The 21374-nt window shown below is 56.5% G+C and overlaps 1 protein-coding gene across 1 annotated transcript in view; it reads left to right on the top strand.

The window, feature by feature from the left end:
* KCNC1 (potassium voltage-gated channel subfamily C member 1) overlaps positions 1–21374 on the top strand; it is a 40644-nt gene that overhangs the window by 15918 nt on the left and 3352 nt on the right. Inside the window, exon 2 of the mRNA XM_034995444.1 lies at positions 14221–15154. Coding sequence (XP_034851335.1) covers positions 14221–15154 — 934 coding nt within the window. The remainder of the gene's footprint in view (positions 1–14220; positions 15155–21374) is intronic.

Here is a 21374-nt window from a genome sequence, read left to right as displayed (position 1 = left end):
AACTACTCGGTGCCTAGCTCTGTGCTGGGAGCTTTATTTAAAGCTGTTGTTTCTGGAGGTGGTTGTGAAAAGCGGTGCCTGGTGTCTAATAGGCACTCAGTAAATATTTGATAATTGAATGAATGAACAAACCACCGAAAGCTGTGTCGGATGTCCTTGAAGCTTTCTCCTCTGAGGAGGTATCCACCCTCACTGGTCTCTTGGCCACGCTGTGTCTCCAGTAGGATCTAGATATTCTTGGGGGTAGCAGAGGGATCCTAGGGGTAGAGGAGGAGCTCCAGGGGGTCTGGGCGCACCCCCACCCCGTTTTGCAGATGGGGGAAGGGCCGCACAGTAGGCGGTGCCTGGTCCCGCTTGGACAGGCAGCGTGGACATGCAGTAGCAGGCAGGGCCCTGGCTGGGCAGTCGGGCAGGCTGGGGCCCCTGGGCCGGCACTAGGCAGGGCTCTGCTTGCAGGGAAGGGGCTGGAGCTCCGTCCAGCCTGGGTAGGAGGTAGGAAACCAGCTTCAGGATTTAAAGGTACAGTCACCGTTCCCAGCCTTTGAATAGGCCGGCAGCTAAACTGCCTGGGCCATCTCCTCCCATTGAACCTCCTCAAAAAGAAAGTGACATTTCCTGGTGCTTTTTTAAAGCCCAGGCTGGCTGGGCCTGGCCCCGGGCGTGGGGTGGGGAGGGGGCGGGTGGCACCGGGAGTCACACAGCCTGAGTCTTTCCTCACCTTGCGTGATCTCAAGGCGCTGGGAATAGACAAGGTCTCATCTCCTTGCCGTGTGCCCGGAGGCCAGTTGCCACACTCCAGGGTCGGCAGGCAGGTTTTGAATTCCACATCCCCATGTCTTTACTGACTTTGCCCATTGTCAGGAGATGGACATGGTTGTGCCTGCTGCCAGGGTAGGTGTGAGTCCGCCGTCAGTGAGTGTCCCCATTGCCAGTGTAGACACGGATCTGCGCTCAGTCACTGCGCCCATTGCCAGTGTAGACACGGATCTGCGCTCAGTCACTGCGCCCATTGCCAGTGAATCACACAGTGTCTGGGGAGATGAAGCTGATGAGGACAGAGCTGGATGATTAGTGACCAGATGAGTCACAGATGCATAGACGAAAGATTATCCTTTTCCCAGTGTCCACATAGGTCCGCTGTAAGTGTGGACAGTGCCAGTGTAAACAGGAGTCTGAAATCAGTGTCTGTGTACCTCACCAGTGTAGACGCAGACGCTGCATCAGTGAATCAGGGATGGTGCACACTGCCCATGCAGAGGAGGGGACGTGGGCACCACAGGAGGCGTTCACTTCCTAAGGAGGCTGGAAGGGGTAAACTTTGCTGTGCCCATTGCATAGACAGAGGGACTGAGACAAGCAGACATAAGACATATATCCAGGACCTTCCCACAGAAGGGAGGGCGTGCTGGTGCTTAGCTGTGTTCCTGGTCCCTGAAAAAGGGGCCCCTCTTTCCCTACTAGTGCGTGGCGTGGGGCTGGGCCTGACAGCAGGCCCAAGCCCGATCCCCAGACCCAGCCACTTCACGGACCTTACATTCTAAGGTGGAAGAGAGGCCAACAATAAATATCAGAAGTAAGTAAATCAGATGGTGTGAAGTTCCAACGCTCACCCAGCTGGCTGTGCGGACAGGCTGAACGTGACCGGCTATAAGTTACACACCAGAAAAAGCTGGGGACGTCAGTGCTCCAAGATGGGTCCTCACTGTGGGGGGGAGGAGAGGAAGGAAGCTCAGATCAGCGGGGGGCGGGGGCCCGGTTGAGAGTAAGCCTCAGGAGGTGCAGAGGGAATGAGCTCTGAGGATACCTGGGGAAGGGCGTCCGGACGTCTGGACGGGGGGAGCAGCCAGTGCGGGGGCCCTGAGGCAGGCGTATGTCTGGCATGTTTAAAGAACATGTTTGAGGAGGCGGGTGTGGCTGAAACAAGCGAAGGGGACAGCGGCAGGAGAGGAGCGTGGAGGGGCAGCGTGGGACCAGATCACGCAGGGGCTGCACGGAACGGGAGGACCTTGGCTCCTCCTCTGAGAGAACCGGGGAGCCTGTGCAGGGGTTTTGAGCAGAGAAATGACACCATCAGATTTATATGGGAAAAGGCTCATCTCGCTGCTCTGTTTGAAAATAGTTCTCGAGCACCAGGAATAGTGGCAGCCGGGAGACCAGCGGAGGGGCTCTTACCATAATCGAGGCGGAAATGAATGATCCTGCCAGGGACAGAGGTAGTCACGGTGGTGCTGGGCAGGTGGGTCAAACTCTGGATTTGTTTCAAGCTTAGTCAGTGGGCTTTCCTTACGGATTCAATGTGAGTTGTGGCAGAAAGAGAGTTGTCAAGGTCTGGGGCAAGAACATCCAGAAGGATGGAGGTGCGGCCTCATGCGCTGGAGAGGCTATGGGCAGTGGGGGCTGTGCGGGAGCTCAGGTGACACGTCGAGTTGGGGAGAGTGCTATCGGACCTCCACCTGGAGATGCTAAGGAGTTGGACGCCAAAGTCCTGAGTTCCGGAGAAGGGCTGAGCAGCAGGTAGACATTTGGGAGGGTTCAGTGATAGTTGAATGGGTGATGGTATTTAAGCCCGGAAACTAGGTGAATCGCTAAGGGAATGCATGTAGATGGGGAAGAAGACCAAGGTTCTGGGGCAGCCTGATCATTCGAGGCATGGAGAAGAGGTGGGCAAAGGACATCAAGAAGGAGCAGTCGGGGAGGTAGGAAGAAAATCAAGAGACAGTGGGAGCCTGGGAGTGTGACAAGAAGGAGGGGGTGATCAGCCATCTCAGATGCTGCTGATGGTCAAGGGATGTGAGGGCTGGGAACTGTTCCTGTTCTTTCTGCCTAAATTGCTCTTCCCTATGACCTGTATTTCCCTCATTGATTCTTACCCATCCTTCCAACCTCTGCACAATGATCACTTCCTCCTGGAAACCACTGTAACCCCAAGACTTGTTGTTAAAGGCCCATCAAATGCCTTGCGCTTTCCCCTCAAAGCCTTATCACCTCATATAGGTACACATTTTCTTGTATGGTTATTTGATAAATGTCAGCCTCCCCTGCCAGAGGTTAGGACTGTTTTGCTCACTCTGTGCTCAGTGCCCGGCCCAGCTCTGGGATAAGGCATAAATATTCACTGGAGAGAGAGCAGGTTGGCAGTCAACTGTGGTCCCACCTGCATTGCATCTACTGCCCCCCCCGAGCTGTCCCTCTTGGGGCCATCTTTTTATTCCCCTCCCCCCAGCACATACATATGTATACACACATGCATACCCTGGTGGGAATCAAGACCACTAACTTGATGCAAAAACACAAGTGGGCCCTGGGAGCAATTTCCCATTAGATTCCTAGTGGGTATGTGATGGAGCTGGGGATCTCAGTTTTCTCATCTGTCTAATGGGGGCAAACAAGACTGTCCTGCTGATGGCCCAGCTGTTAGGGTGTGTGTGTGTGTGTGTGTGTGTGGTATTCATATGTGATTCAAAACGTGAAGTTGTGTTGTAAAGTGTAGACAGCTGTCCCCAATGTCATCATAATGGGAAGACTAATGTCCTCCCCCCAGGCTACCTGGATGGAAGTGAAAGAGATTTATAACTGGAAGCCCTGGGGCATGGTGGTTTTAGAGTCAGAAAGACCTGGTTTCTGCCTATCCCTTTCAAGCTCTGTGGGTTTTGGTTTTTGGCATACGTCTTTACCACTCAGAGCTTCAATTTTTTAATCTGCAAAATGGCGGTAATGACGTCTGCCTCAGAGAAGTTTTTAAGGATAAATGAGATCATGTTTGTAATGGTGATCATTATTACTTCATAGCAGAGCACAATGGGGCTCAACAAAGCTAAATACTCCTGCCACCAAGGTGGTTGTGGGAATCAAAAAGGGTAAAGTGTGTGATCCATTTAGCCACACACAGTGAGTGCTTAACCAAATTAGGCTCTGAAACAAGGGAGCTGGCCCAGGAGAGGGAATGTGGTGGAGGCCAAGGAAAGCCTGGTTTGCAGGAGGGATGGCTCAGAGGTGGGTCTTGAGGACCACCTGCAAGTGTGGGCAGGGCTGTCACAGGGAAGAAGAGCAGGTATATTCTGGTGACCCCAGAGGGCAGAACTGGGATCGCTGGGAGAAAGGCAGGGAGGCTGACTTAAACAGAAAATAAATGCATATCTCTAGAGCTGTCCAAAGACAGGATGAGTGGCCTTGGGAGGTCCCCATCACTGGTGGTCACCAACAGACACATTTGCCTCAGGATTACTGCAGAGGGGTTACTGAATTGCCCACATGGGAGGCCTAGATCTCCTAGATGGGGTGCCTTCCTACTCACTTCCTTATCTGGGAGCCTCAGTCACATAGTTCTTATTCTGATCTGTGGCACCGAAAGGTTTGAGGCCCATAAGACACACCTACAACAGAATCCTTAGAAATAAAGAAAAAAGGGAAACCCGGGAGTGGTATGATAAAGAGAAGAAATAGCAATACCCCGCACCCAGATGAAAGATGAGCTCAGACTTGAGCACCAAATGTCACTGAGCTCCCTGGCAGCCAGGGCAAAAGAGGAACTCTGAAGGGTTTCATACCTCATCGTTCACGAACAGAAAAGACACGTAGTGAAACACAGTTCTAAACCCTGAAATAGAACAATTTCCGGCATGGAATACTGGTATTTCTCCGAGTTTAACATGCTAATGGGTGAGGATATGTGTCCTCCGGTCTCCTGGAGGGACTCTCAGGTCACAGGAGTGGGTGGGATGTCGGCTCCCTGTGGGGCCCTGACAGCCAGCCTTCTTGGTGTGGGGGGACTCGAGGGGCACTCGAGGACAGCACGGCCCCACTCCCCTAAGGCATGCAGGCCTGCGTACTTCCTTGGGGCTGACTAAGGTTCACACCAGGCTGGAGCGGTCAGGTCTGGCTCTCGGGCACAGCAAGGCTGACTTGCACTGTGCATATCCTGCCTGGCTGTTTAGGGGGCCCCCAGGAGGCCTGAAGTGTGGGACTTTGAAGCAAGGCGGGACTGATGGCACCGCTGAGGACCTCCGCATGCTTGGGCAAGATTCTCCACCTCTGCAAACCTTAGCCTCCTTGTCTGAAAAGTGATACCAGTCGAACTTCCTCCTGGACTGGCATGAGGTTTAAATGACCCGATGCATGGAAATCGCAGGAGGCAGGGCCCCCTCAAGACCGGGAACCTGGCGTCTTATTACTGGAGTTAGGCTGGAACGCCAGGACCTCTGGCTGCCACCCCGCTCACTGTAGGACCTTGGGTGTCCTTTCCCACCAAGCCTCATTTGCTCCCAGCCCCACGGCAGGGGCTCACGTGGATAGCCATGAGGAGGTGGGCATGTGAAGTCACCACTACCCTGAGGAGAGTCCCTCACCGGCGGGAGACCCGAGAGCTGGGTCTCGGACATGGCTTTGCCTTGGTCTGTGGCCCCGGGAAACAGGCTCTGAAGTCCGTGCCGTTGGCTCTCACGAGGCTCTCATTTGCTCCCTGTCTGTTAGCAGACAAGTGCTGGCAGGAGCAGAACACATTAGGGGGAAAGACCTGGAATTGAACACGTTTCTCTCGTTAGCTTTTGCTGCTACTCCTTGCAACGACCCCGCCCAATAATTCAGGGGGGAAAATGCTGTGTTTAGATTTTTGTGGAAGGAAGCCTTGGCCCGACTCCTGGAATCTCAGTGTGCAAGGGAACTGGCAGTCTTGAGGTGTCTCCCTACCCCAGGATTCTGCCTTGGATTTGGGGAAACCCTAGACACCTGGCCTTTTCCTCCAGGACCTCCAGTAGCATCTGACTTCCCGGGCTGTATTATTCTTACTGTTATAGTCCCCACTTGAGAAATGATGGGGCTGAGACTCCCAGAAGTCACTTGCCAGCTGCAGTCAGACAGCCAACGGCAGAGCTGGGACTCAAACTCAAAGTCTCTGAAGCCAAGCACAGACTCTTCTTCACCTTCTGCCATGCTGCCGGCTTCCCAGCCTCCAGGGTGTCCCAGGCTCATGAGCTTCATTATGCATTGAGCTGCCTGGCACTTGGGTCTCATCTGGCCCCACGGATCCCCAGTGCAAGGATGGGGCTGGAGGCATCAGAGCCACGGAGGGCCCAAGTTGAAGGTCAGTTTCTGGTCCCACCCACACCTGCAGAACCCGTCTCTGAGCATGGGGCCAAGGACTCTGCATTTGTGTCTCCCACTGAGTTACTCTCCCCCAGTGTGCTCCACCTCCATCCTCTCCATCACGCCGGCTTCAGTCCACTCCTGCCCCCTTCGTGCCCCACCAAATGCCTCCAGGGAGGGCTTCTTACTTCCTGCTTCCCCACCGCCCTTCCAAGGGGTCTGGCTTTGGCCACCACCAAGTAAGTTCTCCTTGGTGCTTCATCCAGAAGGGGCTTTCAGGGGACACTCCTCCCTGCGTCCTCCAGGACGAGGGCTGGCCCCGGTTGGGCAGACTGGTCCCAGTGCTGCTCAGCCAGGCCTACGTGGGCGCGTGGACCCAGCCTCATTCATGCCGCATGGGTAGCTCTTGGAAGGGCAGTCATACTGTGTTCATATGTGGGGACATGTCCACCTCAGTCCCTCAGGTGCCTCCCAACTCAGTGGTTCCTGCGTCACGACTGTAAGATTCTTCACTTTTCTACGTCTGAGAGGCTCTGATCCTCAGCACTTTGTTGTGATGGAACCCATGAGGGCCAGAGGTGGAGGATTTGTGTGGGGACCAAAGTGGTGTGTTTGAACACCTCCTTCTTGTTTTCTGTATTATTTCATTTATCACCACTCCCAGGGGCGGGCAGGGAATGTCCCCCACCCCCTCCTATCCAAGAGCGAAGGCTCAGAAAGGGGCAGTGTCTTGTCCAAGGTCACCAGCCAAGCCAGGCCTCAAACTGGGGTTGATCCTGACTTCAAGATCCTGTCATTTCTGTTATGGCCACTTCCTCCTTTTGACCTGGGGTCTGGATGGCAGGCGGGGCCTGGGGAGCAGAGAGGCCTGGGAGGGCATCTCAAGCAAAGGCTCAGAGGCTGTGAAGACAAAAGCTCCAGGCTGCAGCCCAGTACTGACACTCTCATCTCCGCTCTACCTTGAGAGCTCCGAGACCTTGGGCAGATCTTTTCCCATGCTGTGCCTCCATTTCTCCATTCCTGCCACAGGGGGCAGCTTTTAGGCCAGAAACCTTTGAGGGCCTCCTCTTCCCTGGTGTTCTGGGTTTCTAATGACCATGTTTTTGCAAGTCTAAGGTCCCATCGTTCTAAGACATGACATGAGTTGACAAATAGCACAACTGGGGATGTGGTAAGATAGAGTATTTTAAGGATGTGTACATTTTATGACATATTTTCATTTCCAAAATGTGAAAAAAAAGTGTGCATCCTGGAAGGAAAGCAGCACGGGGACCTCTGCCACCTCAAAAGTCGCCAGCCTAGCTGTCAGGGTGGCCCTTTCTGGATATGGCCTAGGTCTAGGGTCATGAGGGGATTCAAGGAAGCATCTCTCTGGAAGGCTGGAGGCTTGGGCACTGCCTTTCTTGGCCTTGGTTCCCCCACTGCCCAGGCTGGGTCCCTGGACCGAGCGGGTTGATGTGGTGGGATGAGGGGATTCTGACCTGAACACAGCCCTGCCTGCCTGTGGCCTTTTCCCTACCCCTGCCTTTTCTCTTAGTCAGAGACAGTTCCAGAGAAAGGAGCACACCCCAGGCTAGTGTGTGAATGACCATCTCTGTCATGGAAAAGCCTCATGGCCCTGGGCTGGGTCTCACCTCAGAGAACACGTGTCCGGGGTGCCTAGCCAGACCCCGAGTCCCCTAGGAGACGGCTCATGCATGTCCCAGCCCCGTACTATCCCATACCTGTCCTTACACACAGCCGCACACATCACAGCCCATGCATGTCCTTATCCACATACAAGCACACACACCACACCTCATGGGTGTCCTAATACACACACGCTTGTGCACACACACACATACTTTTACCGCCTGCAGGAACCACACACAAGCCTTTCACACGTGCCTGGAGTCAGGCCACATAATCAGGTGACACATCTTCACCAAGCATACACCCACTCCGCATTTACACATCTCTCCCCCTCCCCCAGTATTCTCCCCCAAACCCCGACTTGCCCAAACAGGTACCCGCTCAGCCATGTTATGTCCTCTGCACAAACTCTCACCCACTTCCACTCACACCCTCCGTGTAGCCTCATGGGGAGCTCCCCCACCCCCTGCTCCCTGAGCTGGGTGCCAAGGGGAAAGGACTAGTGAAAAGGAACAGGGACAGGGACACAGATGCCAGGACGGACTGCCCAGGGCCTCACATTTATTGGCGGGCCAAAAAGGGACTAGACTCCAAAGAGCGCCCTCCCCAGTCGCCCCCTTGCAGCCCTCAGCCAGCCCAGCATGCTGCGGGCCTGCCCCGCCCAAGGAAGTCCAGACGCGTGTAATTCAGTTTCCAAACTCAACTTGACCGACAATTTATTTAGGCCAGTTGGCCATCCCGCCTGCTCTGCCTCACTGACTCCGCATGGATTAACTCAAACGCTGTATACCCCCGCTGGGCAGATTTAATTAGGCGACAAAACTGACCTGAAGCCTCAGGGGGCTCGGGGCCTGGACAGCAGCCAGGGCTCCCGTGATTGGCCGCACCGCCTGCAGCCTTGCCTGGTCTCAGAATCCTCAGAAGGGACCACGGCCGGCCCTCAGTGTACCAGTGATGAATCTGCGGCCCAGAGAAGGGAAGTGACTTGCCAAGGTCACACAGCACGTGAGCACCAGACCTGAATGGTGGTCTGTGCACCACATTACAACCATCGCCTTGTTCCTGGAACGCCAGACTGCAAGAACGCAGATCCCCACCGCAAACCCCTGAACAATTCTGAAAGGCAAGCACAATTTTCTACAGATGACTGTGGCATACATAATTCATAAATGGAAGTCATAGCACATACTGGTCATTTTAATAGATAGTAAATTGCTTTTCTGATTTATGGTTTCAGGGGTGGGGTTACCATAAAAATAACTTGGTGATTTATAAAACATCTTCTTAAGTCAACAGATCTTTGGTAGGTTTGTCTGACTTTACAGCCAACAGCCTCACCACCCTGGTTACCATAGAAATGGGATGCCTCGTTCTGTTGCCATGGCTACCACTTTCTAGAACACAATTGGTGGGTCTTTCACAGTTTGTGATTTGGTTCTGGGGAAAAAAAAAAAAAGCCAGGACTACCAGCTTGGGTTTATGCTGCATTATCAGGCGATCTTGCCTGTGTTGTCTTGAAATTTCACTGGGTGGCCTCTGAGGTGACCAGGCTAGGGGACAACTGTCCCTGTCCCTGGGCTGCCAGGCAAAACTCCCTTTGTGCCCCTCTTCCTCCCCTGGCAAGCCAGCATCCCAGGAGACGCTGGCCTTACAGCGGCCTGGATCCTGGGTGTGGGGGGCAAAGCTGCTGCTGGGGTGGGCTAGGGAAAGGAGACAAGGCCTGGCTGGGGGTGGGGGGCAGGAAGTCAGGACGCTGGGGGCTGAGGGGCATACCCAGGGGCTGGAAATCCAGGCGCTGACACCGTCGCCGTGGGGAGGCAGGCTGAGGGCGTTGGGGAAGGCCAAGGAGGCAGAGGGGGGCGGGCTGGAGCTGCTCTCCTGTGGGAGAGGCAGACGCTGAGTCAGCCACACCTGCAGGGGTGAGGTGGGCAGAAGAGGGGCTAGCCGGTGGCCGTGCCTGGGTTCTGTTGTATCCGTAGTGAGTGTGCTATGCGGTGATGGCTGCCGTGTCATCCGCGAGCTCCGGGTGTGCGTGCACGAGGACTGCAGGGGTGTGGACCGCGTGTGTGTGTTTCCGTACAATCCATGGGCCCCTGTGTCATCTCTGGATGTGTGGTCAGGACCCTGGGCTGTAGTGTGTCGGGCTGCTCATGCAGCATATGCGCTTAGGTAGGGGGGGTGTGCTCTGGGTAGTTGTGTGTGTCCGTGGTCTCTGGGTGACGGAGGATTGGGAGGCAGAGAGCTCACGTGGGCCCTACAGCCCCTCCAGTCCTGGGAGACGTGGCTTGGTTTAGTCCCTGACATCTCTGTACCTGGGTTTCCTTTTTGGCACAATAGGGTAGGACCACTGTCTCACTAGGTCAGTGAGAGGCCTAAAGGTGCAGAGTGGGTCCTGAGCTTTGGTAGCTTCCTGCTCTCTCCTTCCTGTGCTCAGCTTCCCTGCGGATGGACCAAAGGGAGCTGGGACTCAGCTGGAGGTGAGCTCTTGCTTTGGCAGGCCTGCCGGTCTCTGGGCATAGGAGAATGTGGCAGTCTGAGCAAGCCAGGGGCTTCTGCCTCCACAGCCCTCCTAGGAGCCCTCCTCAGGGCCCGGATGTTGCCGGGGCCTGGCCTGTGACGGAGGACCAGGCCTACCGGCCGCAGAGGCAAGGCCAGCAGGTGCCCGGGGAGCTGAGGCTGGGCAGCCCACCTGGCTTCCGCTTTCCCTCGCCTCCTCCCGGGAAAGGAGTCCTAGTGCCTGGCTCTGGGCTGGGCTGCGGCTGCCACACCCCCACCCCTACCCCCACCCCCCGCCGCCAACACTCTGGGCACTGGGGCCCAGACAGGATGTTCCATTGATTGCTGAGAACCAATACTTTTTCCTACCCTAATTGTATAAGAGCTGCCCTCTTTCAGGGCCTCAGTTTTCCTTTCAGGACTGGCCTGTGAGAGGGGCAGGTGGGGTGAGAGCTCTGCCCTGTCGGGGCTGTTCCCATGAGCCTCCCCAAGAGCTAATGATCCGGCGTTGGAGACAGGCTTGCTGCCTCCTTGGGGGTGAGTTTAGAGACTTCTTGGGGGGTCCCTTCATTTGCTGCCTCGTTAGGGCCTCAGCTCTAAGAGGAGCCTCACCTGGAGAAAGGGTCCCAGGAATTGGGATACTTAGTGGGGTCCTGAGGGATGAATGGGTTTTTCCAGAGGTACAAAGACACGGAGATGGGGGAGACGGGGGCGGGGGTCAGAAATGGTCGAGAGTTGCATGTGGCAAGAATGTTGGGTGCGGGTAGGGAGAGAGCTCTCGGAAGTCAGGGAGGCCAGGCACAGAGCGTCTCCTGTGTCTCTGTGGGCAGTGTGGTCAGGGGGCCTGGGCAGAGAGCTGGGACACCAATGGATCGCTCCCTCTGGTAGCTGTATGAAGACTGGACTGGCAGCTGAGACTCTAAGCCTGAAGCCTGCTAGCTTTGATGGCAGTGGTCCTATTGAGAGAGGGTCACGTGTGAGCAGAGGGGACAGAGAAGGATAGATGGGGGAGGGCTTAGGAGGGGGATGCCATGGCTGATGGGGCAATGAGGAGGGGAGGTGCCTCATGCCTCCTGCCATTGGCCAGGATGGGGAGCCCGGGGATGCATTCCTCTCTCCGCATTTCTGGGACACTCATGCTGTGCATGTTCTTCTCCTTTCTCACAAAGTCCAGAGCAGGGGCAGGACCTACCCTTTGGGATTTGGTGAATGCCAAGCCCTAAGACGGGGCCCTCCAGAGGAAACCTGGAGGCAAATACCCAGCATTTTGGAATGTTTTTAGCTCCAGGAGCTTTGGCCACTCTGGTGATGCAAGGAGCTCTGGAGCTGGATAAATGTGGGTCAGAGGTGGTGGCCTCTCGTGGTTGCTTCCACTTTGCTTTCCTGGTGCACTTCTGGGGTGACCCAGGTCCGCACTATCTGGACCCTTGGAGCGCTGTTTCTGGAGTTGGAAGACCTGGCTTAGTCCCTACCCTGCCCCACCTTGTCCAAACCCCACCTACTTCACAGGGCTGAGGGAACTTCTCTTTTCAGTCCACTGCATTGGACTTGTCTTTGCGTGTGTCCTTTACCCTCAGCGGGGCAGGGAGCTCCTCAAGGCTGAGGCTTTAGTCCGCTCTGCTGACCGTAACCTGGTGGCTGTAAAGAGTGGAAGGAAGAAAGGATGGATGGTTGGATGGATAGATGGATGGATGGATGGATGGGCAGGCAGGTGGAAGGAAGAAAGGGAAGAAGGAAAGGAGGGAGGAAGGAGGGAAGGACAAGAGAAGAGGGAAGGGAGGAATGAATGCATGCATGATGGATGGGAAGGGGGAGGGAGGGAGAGAGGAACAAAGAAAGGAAGGAGTGGAGGGAGGGAGGAGGGAAGAAGGAGTAATGAATATGAGGATGAAAGGGAGGATGGGAGAGAGGGAGGATGGGAGGAAGGGAGAAAGGGAAGAAGGAGGGATCGATGAGTGATCAGTGGATGGAAGGAAGGATGCACAGAGATCATACTTGATAGTAGTCTAGGAGAAAATTTTTGAAAAGCGTACAGTGACTATGAGCATAGCATAATGCAGGGAGACTTGTTCCTGTTTGGGGGCCTCAGGCTTCCCATCTGTAGCATGTAGTGTCTTGGACCAGATAATATCTAAAGGCTTCTCTTACTCTGACATTCTAAAATGCTGTCTTTGTCTCTTCCCCTTTTCTCTCCCCTTCCTCCAACCCAGAATGTTCCTTGAAAGGTCCACATAGTTCTTGGTTTCTAGATCCATGCCAGGTTAGGTGCCAGGCCCCATGGCTATGGTCAACCCAGACAGGGCTGTTCTTGGACTCCAATGCTGTCCCCGCACCGACTACCACCATGAGGCCGGGGGGATGCATCTGTGCAGACTACAGAATTGCTTGTGGATACAGGGCAGGGCCTCTTGTGGATACAGGGCAGGGCCTTGGCCCTCCTTGAAGTTCTCCGTGGGGGCAGCTCTGGAGAGCACAGGGGCCACCCAATCCTGACTGTAGTCTGGGGCTGCTTCCAGAAGATGGCCTTCCTCCGGACATTGTCTGTCTAGCACAGCCTGGGAGAAGGGGCCCCAGAGGCGGGGGGAACTGTGGGAACATGCAAGCAGGGATGACCAACTGGACTCCTGGAGGAGAACTGACTGGCTGGGGTTCTTCTAGAGCTCTGGGGGACCCAGGCTGTAAGAAGAGGCCTTGCCTGGAATTTAGTCTAGCAGGACAGACAGCTGCTCACTTCTCTTTCCTCGGGTACCGAGGTCTGCTGGGGGCTAGAGAAGCCCAGGGTCATCAGATGGGGCAACCAAACCAAACCAAAGGAGCTCCTGAACCTTTCTCCAGGGGCTCAGGTGGTTCTGGACAGGCTGGGTCATCCTGGCCATTTCCTTCTTACTGATGGGGTCTGAGAGGAGGAAGCAGCCACATATGTTTGGAAAGCCCCAGCCCTCCAGCAACTCCTTCCTCCCTCCCACCCACTCCCCTACCTGGCAGGAGAGAAGCAGATCCTGTGGTTTTGGTGCTTTTGAGGAGCCCCAGTCCAATTCTCCTTCTGATGCTGAACCTGCAACACAGTATCATTGACAAATGAACATTTAGCCTCTATTTCAGTACCTCCAAGAATGGGGAACTCACCTCCAAGCTGGTGGTGGAGCTCCTAGGAGGACGGGGTGGGGGTTATAAAAGCTGTCTAAGGCCTTGGGGCAGTTATCTATCTTTTGCAGTTCTAAACTTGAGAGAACCCGAAAGAGGTTCTCAATGAGGTTCGTCAATGAGGTTCATCAATGAGGTACACATTCCTGAAAAAGAGCATGAATGGACTGTGGTAGGAAGAGGAGGGCTGGGCCATGTGGCCACTGAGGGGCCAGATTCCACCATCGTTGCCCCTTCTCATTCCTTTGCCACCTTCAGCCTCAGCAGGCGAGGTCGCTTTTATTACTCAGAGTGGGCTAAGTGCTTTACTAAGTCACCCCCAAATCACAGCGACTTACCACATCAGTAGTTGATTTCCCACTCAGGTACTTAGTGGGTATCTTTCTTTTCAGGGACTGAGGCTACATCCTTGTGGGGGCCCTGCTGGCCCCCAGGGCATCAGCATGTAACTGGCAGCTGGGGGAGGACAGAGGGCCTAGAAGATGGGGTAGAAAAGTTCTAAGCGCCAGGCCTGTCATTAGCACACGCCCCTTTCATGCACTGTCCACTGGCCATGAACTCAGTCACGTGACCCCACCTAACCCCAAGGAGGCCTGGCAGATGGAGTCGAGCTGTGCATCCAGGAGGAAAGGAAAGGCATTTGTGAAAATAAAGCAATCTCTGCCGCAACTTCTTACCTCCCTGAGCCTCCTAACTCGGTGCTCTGAGGAGGCAAAGGTGGCCCATCAGATTGGCCCATGTTGGAGGGGTGCTGAGCAGGCACCTTCCCCTGGCCTGGCCTCCGGCTGGACCCGACGCCAAGGTACCCCAAGTTGCTTTGCTCTGCATGGGAGGGCCTGCCTCTGACACTGTGTTTCTCCTCCACAGTATGTGGCCTTTGCCTCCCTCTTCTTCATCCTGGTCTCCATCACCACCTTCTGCCTGGAGACCCACGAGCGCTTCAACCCCATCGTGAACAAGACAGAGATCGAGAATGTTCGGAATGGCACGCAAGTGCGCTACTACCGGGAAGCAGAGACGGAGGCCTTCCTCACCTACATCGAGGGCGTCTGTGTGGTCTGGTTCACCTTCGAGTTCCTCATGCGTGTCGTCTTCTGCCCCAACAAGGTAGAGTTCATCAAGAACTCGCTCAACATCATTGACTTTGTGGCCATCCTCCCCTTCTACTTGGAGGTGGGCCTAAGCGGCCTGTCCTCTAAGGCCGCCAAGGACGTCCTGGGCTTCCTGCGCGTCGTCCGCTTCGTGCGCATCCTGCGCATCTTCAAGCTGACCCGCCACTTTGTGGGCCTGCGGGTTCTGGGCCACACTCTTCGCGCCAGCACCAATGAGTTCTTGCTGCTTATCATCTTCCTGGCCCTGGGCGTCCTGATCTTCGCCACCATGATCTACTATGCCGAGAGGATAGGGGCACAGCCCAATGATCCCAGCGCCAGTGAGCACACACACTTTAAGAACATCCCCATCGGCTTCTGGTGGGCCGTGGTCACCATGACGACGCTGGGCTACGGAGATATGTACCCGCAGACGTGGTCCGGCATGCTGGTGGGAGCACTGTGTGCGCTGGCGGGCGTGCTGACCATCGCCATGCCTGTGCCCGTCATCGTGAACAATTTTGGGATGTATTACTCCTTAGCCATGGCTAAGCAGAAACTACCAAAGAAAAAAAAGAAGCATATTCCACGGCCACCGCAGCTGGGATCTCCCAATTATTGTAAATCTGTCGTAAACTCTCCACACCACAGTACTCAGAGTGACACATGCCCGCTGGCCCAGGAAGAAATTTTAGAAATTAACAGAGCAGGTAGGAAACCTCTTAGAGGCATGTCGATCTGACCTTTCACCTCCGCCCCCCGTAGCGATGATTCCAGATTCAGTCAGACTGCTTCCTTAGTTCCGTGGGCAACCCGGGACCCCGCACTCAGTCTCAAGGTGTGGAGCCCAGGGGCCCAGGGAGATGCTGGGCAGCCAAATTCACAAGGCGAGAGCCTGCTGGAGGAACCTCACTGGTGGCCCTGGGTAAGGAGGTTGGCGCGCTGGTCTCGTGAGGTTCGGAAGAGACGACATGGCCCGCGAGGTTGCTGAGGACTCTCTTAGCAGGAGCCCAGGGGGCCGCTGCTCGGTGGGCAGGAGGCAAGCGTGAGTCTCTGACTCGGGCCACTGTCCCGGGGCCGGGGCAGGGCAGGGGTGGGTGTCATTCGGAAATGCCAGACAGCTTCCGATGTGGTCTTTCCTTGGCTCCCTTCAGGCTGTGCAGAGAGCACAGCTGGTGCCTGGGATCGGGCAGGAGCGTCCCTGCAAGGCAGTAGCAAGGATTCTCAGCCCCAACAGAGCCTGTCTCCACAGCTGAGTAGAACTCCTGCTCTGATTCCGGCTGCCTAGCTCCGGGTGCGTCCTAGGAGACGCCCGTAGCCCTCCGTCACAAGCTTACTTACCCCATAGCATGCCGCACCAACTCATCTTCTACCGCCACTCTCGAGTTTAGCATTTATCTTTAGGAACCTGTTGGAGCGACTCTAGCTTTCACGTTGTCTGTTTGGGTTGATGGTCGAGTGGGAGGTTCCGGTGGCCTTCTGATGGAAGTGGCTGGTGAACAAAGGACGAGAGGGGGCCACCACCCCGGCAGCTTAGACGAAAGCACTACAGACGAGCAGCCGCCTCCCACCGAGGGTCCTCCCCACGTCCGGCAGTAGGGACTGCAGCAGCAATACGCGACATCCAGACCAGTGTGCAGCCACATTCCCGTGAATTCAGTGGGGGGCCGGGGGGGAGGGGGGCCACGAAACAATACTAGTCACTGTGGGATATATTCTCATATTCCATGGCTAGTGGTTTGTTATGGGACTATCTCAGTTTTATGAGAACCTGCACATAGCACATAAAGTTGATCACGGGGCTCTGGTCCGAAGATATAAAGCCCATAGTCTACCTCTACCCATGGAATACCATCGACTTATTCTGTGGACACAGGGATTTCAAGGAAATGAACGACCCAGAGAAGAATGGCAACACTGAGCTAAGAGGTGCTGGGGTGAGGGAGGCTGAATGAGTGACAGGTAGCATTTAGTCTATGGAGGACGTCCCCGTGCCCAGGTCAGCCCTGGATGAGCAAGTTTCCCTCGGTTTGGGTGGCCTCACCCAGCAGATGAGTGATTTTTTCCTGTTGATGCGCCCACCGCCCCGTCCTGCTCCCGATCTGGCTTCATTCCACACCAGTGCTGCCTAGCACAGAACCCCCGAGACCCACTTCTCTGCCCGTGGGAGCTCTCCTGCCCCTTCATCTGGTCCCATACCCCTCCCCACTTCCTGGATTCCTGGAGGCACTCAAGAAGAGTGTGGTTAGTGTCCTGGGCTGGGTCAGGGGGTGGGCAAGGGTCTCCGAGGCTGGAACAGGGGGCCTGAAGTAGGGCTGGGCCCCTTGGCCAAGACATGGCTCCTGTTCAGCAGGGGAAGCACACGCCAGTGGAAAGCTCCCGCCCCACCTCTCTGCTTTGGATTAGGTGGACGTTTGACCTCAGGAGCCACCATCATGGCATGGAAAGTTCCTGGGGCTCTGGGGAGGGTCTGGGCTGGCCTAGCCCCCACCATCACTCCAGGTCCCAGCAGGAAGAGCTCAAAGCTGGGTGACATCACCATGGCGCAACTTGGTCCTTCTGTTACATCCTCTCCCAACAGTGGATCTATCAGATCAGTGCCCCGAGCTTGGGTGCCCAGGCCGGCCTACCAAGGATCCCTAGTTCACTCCTGTCAGGCGCAGATTCCTCTGTACCCCTAGAAAATGCCAGTATTCTCCATGTGCTGAGGGCACACACATGCACACACACACGCACACGCCTGTGTGCACGTATGACAAGTACAGACATGTGTGTTCTGACGTGCACACCAGCTGGTCCCAGACACACAGCCCTCTTCCCGTGCTGCAGCAGACCTGCGAAGCCCTTTCACTTCCTGGTGGACGCCGTAGGCCCCCCAGCCATGGCAGCCCTGCTCCCAGGAGCCTCCTAGCCCCTGGCCCCAGATCTCAGGGACCCAGAGAGCTCTGAGCTCGGGCAGCCTCTGGCTGAGGTGGGATCTGGGGGCCTCCCAAGCATGCCCTCAGGAGCCCAGATGCCCAGACCTTCCTGCCTTTCTCTCCCCAACCCCCCACTCTGCCCTCCCTCCCTTCCCAAGTACTTGCCCTGGAGGTGCTGTCCTGCCATCCAGCCCTGTCCACCTTGGCTCCCAGACCCCTCTGAGCCTCCTCTCTCACCAGAACACTTCTCCTTCCAAAAGCTGGTGTGTGAGACCCAGATGATCTATCACCGAGGGGTGTGGTCCTTAAGGGACCTCCATCTCTGCATCACGGAGTCCCTTCCCATTCGCTTCCTTCTCTGCTTACAGCCACATACCTAGATGGGTACGGGGGTGTCTGTGATTGGGGGGGGGGAAGCCAGAGGTGAGGACGGCAAATGTGTGCGGAGATCTGACCCTGCGAGAATTGGGAGAGGTAAGACACAGCCCCCAAGGCCTTTCCAGCCTTGCTCCACCCCAAGGACAGGCAGGTGCCCTCAACAAAATCTGGGTTTTCCAATTCCACTTTGAGAATCTGGTTTAAGGCTAGATGTAGCCTGCTAGGCTCTGGGGTATCCCCTACCCCTCACCCCTCAGGGCCAGACCCCCAGGACTCAAATAAGGCCTCCCAGTCGTATCAGCAACACTGTCCCTCACCGCCACCTCTTGGTCTGTCCTGAAGCCTCAGGTCTGTGTGTCTGTGAGGGATGATCTGGTCTCCTCCTCTGTATGGCTGGCATGGCCTCCATGGTTGGGGGATTTGTCCTGTGGGGGTTGCAGAGCCTCCTAGGGGGATGCCGGGAGGGCACCCCACAGTCAGGGGCTGCCTGGGGCTGATGGCCCAGGAGAAGCTGCTTATCTCCCAGAAAGGGTCTCCCTCCCCCATCTAGAGTGGGGGCCCTAGACCACCTGCTCTGGACAGCTAGGACTGCTCCCTCTGTCCTGCCATGTCCATCCACGTGTGTGTCTTGTCCATCTCTGCTCCTGTGATATGGGTTGGTCCTCTGTGGCTGCGTCCAGGGCTGTGGGGTCCCACCATAGGTGAGCAGGGTGCTGGCACGGGGGAGGGTTGGGGGCCAGACCCACTTTTTGCCCACTGGCATGGAGTGCAGCCGTGAAGTCCCAGGGAAAGTGCTATCTGGGCTCCCCAGGAGCGACCCCTGCAGCCTCTGGGTCATCTCTGAAGGGAGATTCTCCCCTGAGCAGCTGAGTGTGCAGCGCCCCCCGCCCTGGCCTTCCACCTTCCCCGGCCGGGCTGCAGTGGCTGCTGGGAGTGGCGGTAGTCCGCGGGGCAGGGAGGGTGCCAGGAGCGGGCAGAGGGGACAGACGGGGTGTGGGCAGGGGCCCTCCACACGGGCTGACTGAGTCGTTCGGGATAGAGGGCCAGGGTGGGCAGTGGGGGTCCGGAGTGGGGTCCTCGAGGCCCCCGGGGAAGCGAACCCGCTCTGAGGGCCAGGCATGGGTGTTCTTTTCTGTGTTGTTCACATTTTCTCTCTTTCTCTCTCTCTCCACTAATCATGTCTCTCTCTCTCTCCTCGTTTTGTTGCATGACTTGTGCCAGTTCTCGTGATTATACTCTGCTCGTGTCTCTCACAGACCGTCCCCCCTTAGCCTGGGACTTTTTCCCTGAGCCCCCGCTGGGCAGACCCCTTGGGGCTAAACCCAAGGAAATGCCAGCACCCCCCCCCGCCCCAGCCCGGCGTGCGCGCCCCCCACCCCGGTGCCCGCTGCTGGTGTGAACAGTAAGTACGTCGGCGCTGCCCAGAGAGCAGGGCAGAAAAGCCAGCCGTGCTGGCCGAGGGCCCAGACACCGGGTTCTCCTTGCTCCAAAGTTTAAAAAAAAATGACCCTCTTGTGGATGCTCATCTATCTCAGCCCATTTCAAAGCCTGGAAACCATCTCTGTGAGACGCTGCCCATGCTGCCATTTCATCATTGCAGGCCGGCGGGGCTCACGGCCTTCTGGGGAGCGGGTGGGAACCAAGGCTCCCGGGGGGAGGACAGGGTGGGGGCAGGAGGGCAGGGAGGCTTGGGTGCGCTGACACCTCTGGCCTCTTTCACGGGTCCCCCAGGTTTACAGAGTTGGCCCCTCTGTGGTTTCTCTCTCTCCCAGCCACCCCAATGCTCCCAGTTTCTGAGAGCACCCCAAACCGCAGATAAGCCACCTGCCTAGGGAGGCTGGCTCCTTCACAGAACAAGACCTGAACACACCCACCCAGTCATAGCTTCCCCTCAAAGGTCACCGTGGTTGAGAGGAGCAGCATGCCCCAGGGGTGTCCTGGAGTCTTTCCAGGGAAAGGTGTCCAGCTCACACCCACCTTGGGACACCTGATGGCTGCCCCTGCCCCCAGCCCCTGTAGGGAAAACCAGCCCAACTTGGTGCCTGCCCTTGAAAGGCCCAGGGAGCTCGATTCTCCAGGGGCAGGGCACTGAGGGGCAGAGCCGGCGGGCAGGGGCTCAGCACCCAGCACTTGGAGCCAAAGGAGGGGTGTCAGCTTCTACCACCCACCTTTGACCCACCCCCAGAACTACCGGCTATAGATACCTCCACCGACAGACAGACTCTGGCCGACAGAGAGACGGCAAACCCTGGCTCCCCTCCCAGACCGCGAGGCTGCTGGGTACGACTCGCTGTTTTCCCCTTGAGGACAATTTGTGCAGGGTACTAGGAGCCCCAGCTCCGCATCCTCATCCACTGTCACCTCCCCGATACTCCTTCCCTTCTCTCTCCCCGCTGCCTTCCTCCCTCAGCCCCTCCCCTGGGAGGGAAGACGGGGGCCAGCCGGAATGGGAGGCAGGCCGGGGCTTGTCTGTGCGCACACGTGTGTGCCCACAGACACGCCCCAAGTGCTCGGCAGCTCCCAGGCCCCAGAGAGGCCCCAGGCACGTGGTGTCGGAGTTACCTTGGTAACTGGCCTTTCTGGTTCAGAATAAAGCGGGGAGTGAAGCCCCTGGGATTTGTCAAGAAACGCACTGTACGTGAAATGCTTTGCCATCTTGTACGACAGACTTTTTTTTTAAGTTCCAAAATTATGATGGGATTTTTTTTTGGATTTGCTTTACGAATAAACCTGATTGGTCCATTTCTCTTTTGACTGACTGCCTCTTTGTAGTGACATGATGTGTACACGGGCCGTGATCCCACCCACGGGCACGCTGAGTGTGTGCACGTGGAGAAGGATCACTCGTGCGTGTAGTTACATGATGTGAACAGGGTCATGGAGGAGGGTCCCCTCTTTAGTCTCTCAGAGAGCCCCCTCGTGTTCACACCCATGTTGGTGTTGCTTTCCCTTGAGGCTCTCCCTGCAGATGAAGTCTTTGAGGAAGCCCCCCGGGGGCCCACCGTGAGGACTGAGTTGCTCCACCCTGGCCTGGAATATTCTGCCTTGAGGGCAGAGAGCAGGGGGCAGGCTCCATCCCCAAGAGTGTTGGGCGGGAGCTGAGGTCGGACAGAGCTACCTCTGCCAGCTCCAGAGGCTTGCACACCTCTGCTCCTGGACCTGGGAGAGGGAGAGCTCCTTGCTCTGGCCACGCTTTGCCCCCCGCCAGATGTGTCCTCAAACCTCTTCCCAGGTTCCTTCTCAGGCTGTCACAGACGCCAAGACTCTTTACCTGCCCGAGTCCATCCGCCGCCGTTGTCTTTACACGTCCATTTGCTCTGCTTTGCCGGGACGCTGCTGTGAGGAGGCAGAGGAATGGGAGGCCCTCCCAAATCATGGCCCGCTGTCACTGCCTCCTGCATACATCCCTGCTGTGCCTCCGCCAGCTGACCAGGCCTGCTGCGGGCAGAACGGGACGGCCGACACTCGCGTGACTGGTGTGGGGGGTCAGCGCTGGCTGAGTGACTAGCTTAAGTCTGCGTGGGGGATGGAGCAGATTGAACGGTTGAATTGGGTCTGTGTGGGGACAGAGGGGACCGCGTGACCAGGCCTGGTCTGTGTGGGGACAGAGGAGACCGTGTGACCAGGGTGAGTC

The sequence above is a fragment of the Mirounga leonina genome, unplaced genomic scaffold (assembly GCF_011800145.1).
Source record: "Mirounga leonina isolate KUSES-001 unplaced genomic scaffold, KU_Mleo_1.0 Mir_92, whole genome shotgun sequence".
NCBI classification, from domain to species: Eukaryota; Metazoa; Chordata; class Mammalia; order Carnivora; family Phocidae; genus Mirounga; species Mirounga leonina.
The sequence above is the reverse complement of the archived record's forward strand: the minus strand, read 5'-3'. Positions and strand labels throughout refer to the sequence as shown.